A 15130-nucleotide genomic window follows, 5' to 3' on the forward strand; every position below is an offset into this window, starting at 1 on the left:
CCCCCCCCCCCACAAACACACACACACTGCATCTCAAATGGTAGCAACAATCTGGAGTGGGGTGGGCAAGGAGGAGGGATAACAACACAGTACGGATGAGGGAAGAGGGATCGACACTGCCTGGCAGAGCATGCATGGATTACAGGTGGCGGGACAGGGTTGACAGGTGCAGTGTAAAGAGGTTGTGGAGGACGGAGAGGCGGGGAAGGGGGGGGGGGGGGATGGGGGGTTATTGGGAGTGGAAAGGAGAGGAGAGGAGAGGAGAGGAGCAGAGAAGGGGAAAAGCACCAGCAGAGATCACAATGAGGATGATGAGAGACGAATTCTGAGGAAGTGACAGGAAAGAGGGGGTAGAAACAATTGTTGGACAGTAGGGGGACCGTAGGTTACATGACTCACGTTGTGAAGCAGACACTGAAATAAAGTATGTTATGTGCAGCTGCATTTTGTGCCACCGGGTGCTCCACTTTGGTCTTGGCCAGTTTGGCGGAGGCCACTCATCATCGTGGACAGCTGTTTGGTAGACATACCAGTATAAACAGCTGAACAATGACTGCAGCAGAGATGTTATATAACATGGCTGTTTTCACAGGTGGCCCGGCCTCTAATAGCATATGAGAAGCTTGTGAAAGGATTGGAACAGGAAGTGCTGGGGTGTGGGTGGATTGAGCAGGTCTTGCTCCTTATCCCTGTGGCAAGGGATTTGGTTTGGGCATGGCATAGGGATGGACTAGGATGTTGCAGAGGTAGGGTGGACAATGGAACACCACCTGAAGAAGTATGGGAAGGACCTTGGGTAGGATGTTCCTAATATCAGGGCATGATGATAGATAATCAAAATCCTGATGAGGAATGTGGTTCAGCTTTTCCAGTCTGTCAGGAGTAGTATTCAATGACAAAGGTGGCACTTCATTGTAACTGGTTCTTAGAAGTGATGGGAGGCTTGGGGAGTGTTGGGATATAGCACAAAATATCTGTCTGCAGACTAGGTCTGGGTGACAGTGTCTGTCTGTGAAGGCCTTTGTGAGATCTCCAGCCTACTTAGCAAGGGCCCTTCCGTCACTGCAGATAAGCCATCCTCAAATTGCCAGGGTGTATGGGAGGCATTTTTGTGTGTGGAAGGGACGACATCTGTTAAAACGCAGGTACTGTTGGTGGTTAGTAGGCTTAATGGAGACAGAAGTGTGAATGGAGCCATCAGAGAGGTGGCACGCTGGGTTGAGGAGGACCAAGTGAAGTGGATGGGAGAGAAGGCATTGAGGTTGTGAAGGAATGGGGGTAGGGTGTCCTAGCCCTAGGTCCAGATCATGAATATATCATCAATGAACCTGAACCAGACCAGGAGTTTGGGTGGCTAGGAAGGTTTGCTCTAGTCAGCCAATAAACAGGCTTGCATAAGAGAATATCATGAGGGTGCACATGGATGTACCATGAATTTGTTTGTTCACTTTCCCTTCGTGTAAGGATATAGTTAGTAAGGTGTATGAGGAATGAGGCTGTGGGTTTGAAGTCTGAAGGACATTGGGAGAGGCAGTGTTCAATAGAGACAAGACCATGGGCATGAGGAATGTTGGTGTATGCGAAAATGGCATCAACAGTGACAAGTAGGGATCCAGGAGGTACAGTGGTGGGGGGATGGAGGAGAGTTGGTGAAGGAAGTGATTGGTATCTTCTCTCTCCTGAATCCATTTCCCTCCTCACCCATCTTCTACATGCTCCTCAGAATACTGGAGCCCTGTTGTAGCTAACTACTGTGGTCCCACTAAAACAATTTTGGCCCTCATTGTCCAAAATCTAGCCTCCCACATCAAAATTTCTAGTATTGCGATTTTTCTGTCTATTACAGCATACTCTGCAAAAATCCTTATGAAGCTTCCGATGTTGTCTCCTAGGCCATTTATACATGTTCTGTAAAGTCGTGGTCCTATAACCCTCCCTTGGCATATGCCTGAAGTTACTTTTATGTCTGAAGACTTTTCATTGAGAATGACATCTTGTGATATGCATGCCCATATTCAGCTTATGCACAATGTGCAAGAAATGGGAATATAGCATAATATATAAAAAGAAATTACATGACAAATTATTTAAAATTTGATTACACTGTCTGTACTGTTTGAACTTCCCTGAGTCACTTTGCTCATGTACATTTTTTCCTATTAAATAGAAGACAAATTTTGTTTGAGATATACTTCTTGAACATGGCAAGTAACATTGTCCAAGTCTCCAGGTGATTATCACATATCAGAATTGTGGCAGCTGTCCAGGCAGCAATGGTAACAAGGGGATGACCTGGAATTCTCTCCAACATAGTCTCTCAACCAAAAATGTTAAATGGAATGAAATTCCACACAAGGAAATTTTTAGGTAAATGTAATAACAAAATTTTTCAGTTGGTAGAAGAAGTATCTGAACACTGCATAAAGACACAAAAGTATGATCTGTATGGCCTGAAAGATTCCTTGCCAAATATAACAGAATTTGGAATGGACTACAGCCTTCTCCCATTACTTGCCAATACAAATTAAGTGACAGTTTGCCAGCCAAATGTTCTACACAAATCTGCTCAACAACATTCCCAACACATGTTGTTTACCATATAAGCTAACAAAGAGTTCTAGGGGAGTGTATCATGGTATAAATTATTGCAACTTGGTTCAAAACTACTTGGGTATAGTCCTGGAATTCTAAGATTATGATACATGACACTCCACTTAGTATAGTCTGTTTACATCTACCTCAGCACTTTCATTTCCATGGACTGTTTTTCTGGTACAAGAATGGAAAGTACTCATCAAAAAGGTGGTCAATATCATCTTCATTGAACACAACTCTGTGGGCAGGTAAGCCAAAGGAAGAGCCAATGACATATCTGAAGCACATTGCCTATCCTACATTTAAAAAATTGACTGACATTCCACAGCTTAACATAACCCCACTACTGGAGCTTATGATGATTAAGCTTCAAGGTAGCTGCATTTATCTGCACAAATTTTATTACAATATTGTTTACCTCAAATTTATTCTGCTGACAGGTACAAACTTTCTATTTCACAAAAGATTTGGGGCAATTGAAAAGTGACATTGGTTTGCAAACACTGCCTATGTTTCAGCAGTAAGTTCTTTTAATTACAAAATGTGTACACAGCCACTTCAGTTGCACAAAATTTTGTCAATTGACCATGGTTTCGATTGCACTAGGGTAATCTTCATCAGAATAACAAGTTACATGGAATCACACTATTGTTTAAAATGTCTGAGCACCATGCTGTGATTACATGTATTCCATGTAACTTTTTATTCTGATGAAAGTTGCCCTAGTGCAATCAAAACAATGGTCAAATGACAAAATTTTGTGCAACTGAAGTGGCTGTATATGTGCTTTGGAATTAAATAGCGTATGGTTGCTGTACAACAGCCAATAAAATGTTTAAAATTCCAAGTTCTTTTAATGTCCACCTAAGCATTGCCTGGAATATGTCGCACAGAATATCACTTGTGTTTGCTCTTGTATAGGAAACATTTTTATCCACAATCTCAACCATTTACAAGGTATCCATGGCATTAATCTGTTAAGAGGTACATCCAGAAAGTAGGTTTCCCCATTTTTTAAAGACAAAGACAACATAGTTACATGAAAAACTTTATTGGCAACAGGTACAGCAATATTTGAGCAATTTTTCAACATAGTCACCAAATGAATTGAGACACTTGTCATATCATGAGCTCAACTTTTGTATTCCTGTGTTGCAGAAGTCTGCTGCCTACGAATGGAACCAGTGTGTGACAGTCATCTTCAGCTATTCGATGTTGTCAAATATTGGCCAGAGGACAGGTATTTCTTGAGGTGCAAGAAAAGATAGAAATCGTTGGGAGCAAGATCAGGACTGTGTGCTGGATGATCAAACAGCTCCCAGCCAAACTTCTGCAAAACAGTTGCTGTACGCTGAGCTGTATGGGGACGAGCATTGTAATGGAGCAGCATGACACCTGCAGTATGCATTCCACGCCTTTTGTTCTGAATGGCACATCACAGTTTCCGCATTGTTTTACAGTAATGGTCAGCGTTCACCGTTTTACCTCTGGACCAGAAGTGAATGAGCAGAATGCCATTCCTATCCCAGAACATCATGCACATCACTTTCTGCACTGACACAGTCTGTTGGAATTTCGCCTTGACCGGAGATCCACTGTGATGGCAATGCATTTACTGCAGTTTGGTTCCAGGTGTCTAGTGAGAAATTCATGTCTCATCGCCCATAACGATTTCGTCAAGGAATTCGTTGCCATCATCATGATACTGCTGCAGAAATGTCCCCAGTGCTGCTCCAAACCATTTCACTTTGTGCTCAGGTGTCTGGCACACAATTTCTTGAACAGCAGGCGTTTAGTGACAATTTCATGCAACAACGATCACAATATCTGTGGAATATGGCTGCTGAGCTCCATAATCATGATGCGACAGTTCTCCAGGTTGCGCTGCCGCACCAGCTCAACCAGATGATCACTGATGAGGGACGGTCGACCACTACGCTTTTCATCACGGACACACTGACGATCTTCACAAAAAAGCCTACACCAGCAATGCTCCATCTGTTTGCTCATGATGTTCTGCCTATAGACCTGACAGAGCTGGCGATGAATTCTGAAGGGTCCTATGTTTTGTGCATTATGGAACCTTATCATTGACCGAAACTCACAGGGGGCGGGAGAATGAATAAGAGATGCCATTTCATGGCACTGCTGCCACAGTATTGACGCCAAACTAACCTGTCTGGCCAGCATTTGATTGGCATGTCACAAATCTGTTGTGCACACATAATTTTCCTGGCTGAATATATCTGTTTTAAAGGGAACAACATTTGGAAACTTACTTTCTCGATGCACCTCGTATATGACATGCTAGTAAAGAAGTAATAACATATAACCTTTTTGCAGTCCTCAGGATTATCGTCGACCACACAACCAGTGCCAGGGCCAAAGCTGCGGGAAAGAGAGGGCAGTTTTGGCAGGAATGGACTGCAATGTTTAATGGTAGAAGACTGAGGTGTTGAGCTGTCATCAGTTCCCTTCCTTCTGACGTCTTTGGATTTCTCTCTCTCCTGGACCCAGGAAATACATGTAACCTCTTTTTGAGTCTGTGTGGAGTGTAATATTTCTTTGTTCTCCACATCCACCAAAAGTATTTCACCTGTGTCAAAAATTATCCAACAGACATTTTTTTCTTTTTTACATGTACAGCACAAAAAACCGATAAGATTATAATGATAATAAATTACATTTAGTTACTTATTCAGTGACCACCTTCTCTGATACTGGAGTTTAGTGAGAAGTTTCTGTTAATTTACTATTTCTTCTTGGCGGTAGTGCCTCTGCCTGACATACATCTCATACGGGTTAGCACTGACAAAATTTGCTTTTAGAGTGTTTGGTGAAATTGGTATCTTCATGATTTATTTCTGTGTTAATAATTTCCCCTGCAGCTTTGCATTTCACTATTAATTTATTCATTATACATTTATCATTTGCTTTGCACTTTGCTGCCCTGTTCAGACCTGTAAAGCTTTCACATACATATCCTTGTTAGCATTACAACATTCCAGTGGCAGATACATATGAGGGGGTGCGTAGGGCCACCTGCATTGCCACCCATGCCACCCCTTCCAGTCAGCCCGCACGCTATTCATTCACTTCTTTCGTCAGTTGACTCGACTGAATGAGTTATCGAATAGTTGTACTTACCTACATAGCACGCGCATCCGCATCATCAAATGTTATATGTTTCTGTCTGGCACATAGATAGCTAACACTTCATTTAAGAAAGAGAACCACAATTGTAACTTTTTTATATCATAAGATGGCATTGACTTGTATATGTGTATAATCAGTTTAAATAAAACTTTCTTAAACATTGCATGTGACTTGATTATTTTTTATCATGGTAAAAGTAAAGGTAGCTCAAGATATCTTTAGCGCCCCCTCCTTGACGTTTTTCTGTATCTGCCACGGCAACATTCTGACCTATCATGATATAGTAGCATCATAATTCTTATTCTGCTTAGATGTTGGGTGTACTAATTTTTTTGATTTTGTGGTTCTGTACAGTGATTGCTTGGGTGGTTTCTTGTAGCAGCTAGGGCAATATGCTTCAATATTTTTAATTAACAGGTCTGTAAATGTTTTGGTCAATTTGTTAGCATCGACACTGGTTATTATTTTATACCATTTTCATCATCATCATATTTGTTTCCCCTATATCCAACATCTGGATGTGTTGGGTATCAATGGTACTTTGCCCCTTTACTCGGTCTCTCCACCATTCATCTTCCACAACTTGGTTCCATAGCAGTTTTATACCATTTTATTGAATTCAATTTATTTCTCATATAGTTTAAGTTTGAGTCATTAATCAGTCTTATAACTGTGATATTTTTGGTACATTTAAGGGTCTGTCTGAGCCATAGTCCCTTACGAAATAAACACAGTGCCTGAGTGTAACAAATAATTTTTTGCACCGATGGAAATTACATACCATTATCAAATTACCCACTCATGTTGCCTGCATTGTGGGTTAGTCTTTTATAGTGCAGAAGCTAAGAGATCATAACATTTTTATCATATAGTTAAGATTTCTGTTCTTCACTGAGATGTGTGTGTGTGGGGGGGGGGGGGGGGGGGGGAGGGGGGGGGGCTGCAGTATTCCAAAGAAACTACGACTTCCTGTTTTGGCCTATAGTTTCAAATTTTGCCTCTATGCATAGTTCTCTTACATCTATTAAGTTCATAGATTAGGTTCACACTATTTTAAACAAACGCAGATACATGACCATGTTCTTCAGTAGCTAGATGACAACTAATAGCCATATGGTACACTTAATTTTAGTTCTTCATTAACTTAAAACAGTAAACAATGACTGATTAACCGGCATGCAAATACACAATTATTTGAAAAAATGTATTACAGATTTTCCACATTTATTGTTTAATTTGATTAATACAGGATGTTTATACATGAATGTCAAGGTTTCAATGCTTTATAATATTTATTACATTAAACTTACAGTTATAAATGGTATGTCAAATGAAAGAGCAACTCAAACAGTTGTTTTAAGGTTCAAATGGCTCTGAGCACTATGGGACTTAACATCTGTGGTCATCAGTCCCCTAGAACTTAGAACTACTTAAACCTAACTAACCTAAGGACATCACACACATCCATGCCCGAGGCAGGATTCGAACCTGCGACCGTAGCTGTCACGCAGTTCCAGACTGAAGCGCCTAGAACCGCACGGCCACACCGGGCGGCCAAACAGTTGTGTTTGGCACCAGTGCGCATGCGCAGCAAGCAAAGTTTCCACTACAATCTGCTAGACAGCAGTAGTAGCGAAGATGGTGACTAGTGAACAGAAAGCGTTTTCTGTTTTGCAGTTTGCAAAGACCGAATCTTTAGTTACTGTGCAACGTACATTCCGGCTGAAGTTCGATTGTGATCCTCCAAGTGATGACAACATTTGCAGATGGTATCATCAATTTGAAGATACCAGCTGCCTTTGTAAAGGGAAGAGCACAGTACGACCAAGAGTTAGTGAAGAGACTGTTGAGCGAGTGAGAGAGTCGTTCAGTCATAGCCCAAAGAAATTAGTCCGGAAGGCTAGTCATGAATTACAAGTTCGTTCCCGTGTCGACTGTTTGGAAAGTTTTTTAAAAAACGTACAACTACATCCTTACTATTTACAGTTATTACAGGCTCTACAGCAGGCAGACCATGGATTACGTGCCAACTTCGCAAACGAAATGTTGTTTCATGATGATGATTTTCTGGATCATGTTGTCTTCAGTGATGAATCGACCTTTCCCCTTATTGGACATGTTAACACTCACAATGTGCACATCTGAGGCTCAAAAAATCCTCACGAGGTGATACAAATGCAACGAGATTCCCCTAAAGTGACTGTTTTTTGTGCCGAATCCCAGCAGAAAGTTTATGGGCCTTTCTTTTTTGGTGAACCTACTGTAACTAGCTAGCACTTCTTACCTTTATACACTAGAGCAACGGCTCTTCCCTCCGTTGGAAGAAGATGAGCCAGAGAACTTGTTTCCAGCAAGATGGTGCATCACCTCACTGGTATAGCTAGCAAAGTACGTGATTGGTTGAATTTCACTGTACCCACACGTTGGATAGGCCACAAGGGGCCCAATGACAGGGCTTGCTTTGCATGGCCTCCATGTTCGCCCGACCGAGCACCATGTGATTTTTTCCTTTGCGGCTTCATCAATGATTGTGTGTACGTTCTCCGCTACCAGAAGACCTCGCTGAATTAAGAAACTGGATTGGATCAGGTGTTGCTACAATCACTGAAGACACATTTATCAACGTTTGGGAATAACTCAGCTATAGACTTGATGTGGGCTGTCTGACAAATGGTGCTCACATTGAACATTTATACGGTTCTTGGTAAAACTGTTTGAGTTGCACTTTCATTTGGTATATCATCTATAACTGTAAGTTTAATATAATAAATATTATAAAGCATTAAAACCACAATATTCATTTATAAACACCCTGTATTTTAGGTAGACTTCATGGTGTGTGTGTGTGTGTGTGTGTGTGTGTGTGTGTGTGTGTGTGTGTGGTGGCGAGGATTGGTAAGGAAATCGGCCGTGCCCTTTCAAAGGAACCATCCCAGCATTTGCCTGAAACGATTTAGGGAAATCACAGAAAACCTAAATCAGGATGGTTGGAGACAGGATTGAACCGTCGTCCACCCGAATGCAAGTCCAGTGTGCTAACCACTGCGCCACCTCGCTCGGTGTGTGTGTGTGTGTGTGTGTGTGTGTGTGTGTGTGTGTGTGTGTGTGTGTGCGTGCGTGTGTTTGTTTCATGGCTCTACTGAAAGGTAATGGGATTCTATATTAACATACCATTGTTATAGCCAATAGCAATCACCTTCCCATCTGGTCTCCATGCCATCCCCTTCACAGACAATCCTTCTGACGGAGGTGGAAAAGACCAAACCTTCTGCCATGTTAATCTGTGCAATGCAACTTCACCTGAAAAAAACAGAATACATTTGAAAATCAGAATAAAACTTTGCGGGAAAATAAACATTGCCATGGTTACCACTCATTCATACACATCTTTCAGCCCCCCCCCCTCTTCAATCAATCAAAAACTTATGCAAACAGAGCTGGGAGCTCTCGTATTTGGTTACAGGCATGGGAAAAATGGTCCTGTAACGTGTGCACTTTGTCAACAGATATGGAAAATACAATGCCTTTAAACGTCCCCATAGCCAGAAATATTTGGGATTAAAGTCAGGCGAATGTCTACCTCTTCCTGTAGGGAATAACAGGACCGCACTTCACTGTTAATACTGTTGGCACACAATACAGTCACTAATATTGTTGTAATGCCAGTACAACTTCAAAATGATACATATGGATTGCCTGATGTAAAATATAGAATGATGATTGAATATCGATAAGAACAGACAAGTAAAAATGGGATATATCTCCAGTATTATTTCCACATATATTTACAGAACTTTTGTTTACTTAATTTCAAACAGTACTAACTACAGTGACAGAATGGGGAACTACTTTTTTTTAGACACACTATGTGTTCATATATGCAATGCTGCACCACAGAGGTCATATAAACCCTTCATCTCCATCTTGCCAATGTTTAAATCAACTTACGAGTTAAGGTCAGTCATACTTTTATTATTTACATTTTCTTTGCATGGAGCCAGCACAATATGGGTTTTGCGTAAGTCAGAAATAATAACTCAACAACAACTACATTTACAAAATATGTTACATACTACAGTTGTTACATCTTGCATCTATTTTATACTGTTATTACTTTACTTCATCGTGTATCATGTGCAATGTCTTAGAATTCATTGAATGAATATAAATATTTTTCTATAAGAAAATATTTTAATTTATTATTAAAATCAATCCTTTTATATGTTCTAAGTAGTTTGGTCACTTGTTAAACAGATCAAACCATTGATGTATGGGCTCCTATCTTTCATTTTAATGCTGTTCTTTTCCGATAGTAGTTATATTTTGTTCTGGTTTTGTGCTCATGTACATACTGCACCTGATAACTTTAGCTGGATGAATCATAAAAATGTAAGTAATTTAAATATGTATAAAGAATATACTGTTATGTATTTGATCTGCACAATCACTTAACTACACTTGTGTGTTCTCCTAGTCTCAATCTTTCAAACTCTTCCCCCACACCACTTCTGCCTTTACTTGTTTTGTTCACATTTTCACTTGTTACTTCATTTGTTATTAATTCTTGTAATGAGTCAATGGTTTTGGAATGAATCTTAACTGATCATCCAAACCAATGCTCCAAAAGACACATGGCAGAGCACAGCAGAGTGCGATTTGCCCCATTATCCCATTTCTTCCTGTTACACTCATGAATGCGGTGAAGGACAAATGACTGTGTATATGCTTCCACAAACACCCGAGTCCCTCTTACCTTGTTCTGAAATCTTTCAATATACAATGGAGGTAGTACAATAATTTTAAAGTCTGTCTCAAATATTGGCTTTCATACTTATTTCACATATAATTTTGTGAAAAAAATATCTACTTTCTTCCAAAGATTTCCACTTGATATCACTGGGAATCGCAGCAATATTTTTGTTCTGAATGAGCACAGGGTTACTAGAGTCAATTTTTTCAATTTCCTTTGTGGAACCGATTTGATAGAGACCTCAAATACTCAAACATAGATCACGGAGGAGTCTCTCTTGCAACTGCATTACAATTTGCCTGGTTCTCTTGATAAATCTAAGTTGTATATTTGTTTTTTTGTACATATAATTTTATTTTTTTAGTTTTCTTCATATAATTACCTTTAGATATTTATTGATGTGAATGAGCCCAGTTGTAGATTGTTTCAAAAGCAATCAATCTCCCTTCTACTCATGTCATTGTATTATATACACCCACATTTACGCCATATAGTTATTTTGCTGGAGTCATTCTGAATTATTCTACAGTTAAAATAAATGTAAATGTCGAGTGACTAGGGCCTCCTGTCGGGTAGACCATTCACTGGGTGCAAGTCTTTCAATTTGATGTCATTTCGGCGACTTGTGTGTCAATGGGGATGAAATGATGATGATTACGACAACACAACACCCAGTCCCTGAGCGGAGAAAATCTCCAACCCAGCCAGGAATCGAGCCCAGGCCCTTAGGATTGACATTCTGTCGTGCTGACCACTCAGCTACCAGGGGCGGACTTTCTACAGTTACTTAAGGGTGAAACTTTAAAGAAACACATGCAGCATCATTAATCAGTGTGTGTTGTTCACAGCATACCAGAGGTTGTTTATACAGGTTGGGAACAAGAAAGCTGCTGTCACACATCCTTAGTGCACTTCCAATGTTACGTTTATTTCTACTGAGATGAGATCTGGATACATTAAAAAACACTACAGACTGTTACTGCAACATTTAACTGAAAAGGGAAAAAAGAAAACAGAAGGTGAATGGGTATGTTTTAGAGGTGGATAATGAAAGCAGCAGGGAGTACCTTGGGAAGGGGGGGTGATTAAAAAAATAAAGAGAGAGAGGCATAGATAGATAGGGGGAGGGGGAGAGGGAGGGCAAGGGAGAGGAGAGGGTGAGGGAATGGGGGAGGGGGGAGGAGGGAGGAAGAGGGGGGGGGGCAGGGCCCAAAAGAAATAATTGGATACCATGAGATGTTAAATTTAAGTGCTGAGAGAAGAAATTACAAAACTGCTGCAAATGAAGCAGCCAAAAGGGAATATAGATGCCTAAAAAATGAGACTGATGGGAAGTGCAATGTGGCACAGGCAGGAATGAATGCTAGAGAGAACATGCAAATCAACAGAATAAATGGGTGCTGTTTGTAGAAAAATTAATTAAACTTTTGCAGAAAAGTGATGCAGTTGTCTGAAAATTAACAGCTCCTGTAGCAAGCTAGTACTACGCAACACTGAAAGCTGAAAGATGGAAGGAATATATGGAAGGACTATATAAAGGAAAGAAACTTACAGACAATATTGGGAAAAAAAACAAGTGGATAAAAATGAGATGGATGACGTGATGTAAACAGAACTTAACAAAGCACAGAAAACACTAGTCAAAACAAGGCATATGGAACAGACAATATTCCCCTAGTACTATTAAGATCTTTGGGACAACCTACTACAGCAAAAATGTTCCAAATGGTATACGAGATATAATGGGTAGGAAAAATACTTTGAGAATGAAGAGAAAACAATAACCCTGATATCGAATAAGGCAGGTGCTGACACATCTGAGTAATATCAAAGCATTAACTTAGTAAGTTATGGCTGAAAAATACTGACATGAATTACCTAAAGGAGAGCAGAACAACTTGTATAAGCCAAACTGGGAAATGTTCATTTTGGTTCTTAGGAAATGTAGGAACATGTGAGTCAATACTAATGCTATGGCTTATCTTGGAAGACAGATTAAAGAAAGACAAACCCACATTTATAGCATTTGTAGCTAGGCAAAGCTTTTAATTATGTCAACTCAAACACATTCTCTTAAATTCTGAAATTATTACAGATGAGGTACACAGAGAGAAAGGTCGTCTAAGGCTTGTACTGAACCAGATAACTGCAGTTATTAGAGTACTCGAACCCAGAAGCAGAGCAGTAGTTGAGAGATGAGAGTCCTAGCCTATCCTCAATGTTATCCAATCTGTACACTGGGCAAAAAGAAAAGGCAGATTTAAAAGAATGTAAAATGTAGCTACAATAATACGAAAAGCATTTCTGAAAAATCAAACTGTACTAACATCAAATATACATTTAAATGTTACAAATCTTTTCTGAAAGTACTTCTTTTTTAATGTAGCCATAACCAGAGGTGTAAAGAGAAGGCTAAACAATACAAGAAGAGAATAGACACTTTTGAAAAGTGGTATTACAGAAGAATGTGGGAGATTAGGTAGGTAAATTGAGAAATCAACAATGATGGGCTGCATTGAATAGGAGAGAAAAGAGCTTTATGGTTCAAAATATTTACATATGACGTGGGAAAAAAAATAAAAAAATAAATAAAAATAAAATAAAATTAGTAATCTGGAAAGACGGCATGGATTTTGATCTGATGATGCCATATGCCACCTGGGCATTAGTAGATGGACTGACAATGGTTTCAACATCATTTGACAACAAAAACAGACAGCGTAGTGGCACACCTACCAGAGTGTCATCTGTGTCTACCCTTTAATAGGGGATGCTCACAGCCAAAGGCTCAGTGTGGTGTAAACGAGTGAAACAAGCAGGCAACCGTGCCATGGAAGCTCATTCGTGCTTCCTTCTGCCAATTAAGTGGGATTGAAAGGGGTCAAATTATGGCTTTCCATGTATTGGAATGGGCCTTTCAGAGAATTGCCCACACAAGCTGGACATTGTGCATCAGTTGTGCAATGCACGTATCAGTGGTCATGTGAACACTCTCACATCTGTAGATGAGGTTCTGGACAGCCACACAGAACATTTGCCTGCCAGGATCATCGTATTGTTAAGGGCAGCAGTAGCAGATCGTACAGTTAACACAGCACACAGATAAGAGGGCTTGTGAGCTCAGACGTGTCGACACGAGCTATTGTGAACTGTTTATTATCATTGAGATTACGGGCATGCACAACGCTAGCCTGTCTTCCACTCATCCCACAGCATTGACCTGCACGGCTAGACTGGTTCTGTCAGAGTATCACTTGGAAGATGGAATGGCACACTGTGGTGTTCAGCGATGAAAGCAGATTTTGCCTGCATGGAAGTGATGGTTGTTTACACATACAACATAGACCTGGCGAGCATTGTCTCATTAAGTGCACTTGTCCAAGAAATACTGGCCCCACCCCAGGCCTTATAGTCTGCGGTGCAATAAGCTACACCTCTTCTTCATCTTCGGTGTTTCTGGAGGGGATACTAACTGGCAGTTGGTGCATGCAAAATGCTGTTAGAGCCATTCTTTTGCTGTTCTTACAACAGGGAGGTGATGTATTATTCCAACAAGATAATGTTCGTCCATACACTGCTCAAGAAGCTCAATATGCTCTGCAAGATGTGCAGCAACTGTCCTGTCTAGCACAATCTCTGGACTTGTCTCCAGTTGAGTATGTGTGGAATATGATGGGACGAGAAGTTGTGTGTGCAACCAACAATTCTAATAGAACTATGCAAACAGGTCAAGCTGGCATTGCATAATGTATCCTATGACAGTATTTGCCACCTATATGGTCGACTAGATGCCAGAGTCAGTGCCTGCATTGACGCCTGTGGAGCCTACATGACGTACTAACATGGGTGTTTCAGCATGGGTCCATATCTGGTATCTTAGAACTGCTTACGATATTGATCTGTAAATGTACTTATTTCATGAACTCCATACGCACTGTTGCAACAATTAAACCTTGAGTGAATTCGAAATCTCTAAATGGGTGTACTAATTTCTTTTCCAGCAGTGTCTATCAGTTGAAGGTGTGTCACGATGTTGATCATCTTGAGAAGTTTAGTTATGCAGAAAGCATCTGTTTGCTAGCAACCATTATTTGTGAGTTACCTTGTCAAATATGTGAATTATGTATCATGTGAGTGATGATTACTCACCATGTGTCACAAAGGTTTCTCTCTCTCAATAGGCCATTACATTCTAGCTCACAGTATGATTTTGAAACCTGGAGTACATAGATGTTAATGATACAACACTATACTTCTGCATTTTCACATAAATAATTATCACTTCTCCAATATAACTGTTTGTTCTATGATTCAAAATAAATCTCAGTTAAGAAGATAGTTAACTGGAACATACACTGTGTATAATATGAGATAAATTGCCTCATGGCCTGATGTCTTACACATTTTCAACAGTTTCAAGAACTTGCAACTGGTTGATTTTATGCTATCTACTTTGGTGTTTGTCCAGCAGTCAAGTGGTGCAATTATTGAATAATTTTGTAAAATCGATTATGAAAAAAGATATTTTCAGATTTATGCTTTGAATTTTATTTCCTCTCTTTCAGTAAGAAATTCTACCATGACAGCATATGTACAAGTTTTTCATTAGCAAAACAATTCCACATAGGA

The 15130-nt window shown here is 40.1% G+C and overlaps 1 protein-coding gene across 3 annotated transcripts in view; it reads right to left on the reverse strand.

Moving 5' to 3' along the window:
- The window catches only part of LOC126412500 (anaphase-promoting complex subunit 4), a 113748-nt gene that overhangs the window by 83041 nt on the left and 15577 nt on the right, over positions 1–15130 (reverse strand). For all 3 annotated transcript variants that reach the window (XM_050082123.1, XM_050082122.1, XM_050082121.1), the window contains 2 exons: positions 8923–9051; positions 4929–5191 (listed from right to left, as the gene is read on the reverse strand). In XM_050082123.1, the coding sequence (XP_049938080.1) occupies positions 4929–5191; positions 8923–9051 (392 nt within the window). The remainder of the gene's footprint in view (positions 1–4928; positions 5192–8922; positions 9052–15130) is intronic.

This window comes from Schistocerca serialis, chromosome 7 (genome assembly GCF_023864345.2).
Source record: "Schistocerca serialis cubense isolate TAMUIC-IGC-003099 chromosome 7, iqSchSeri2.2, whole genome shotgun sequence".
NCBI lineage: Eukaryota > Metazoa > Arthropoda > Insecta > Orthoptera > Acrididae > Schistocerca > Schistocerca serialis.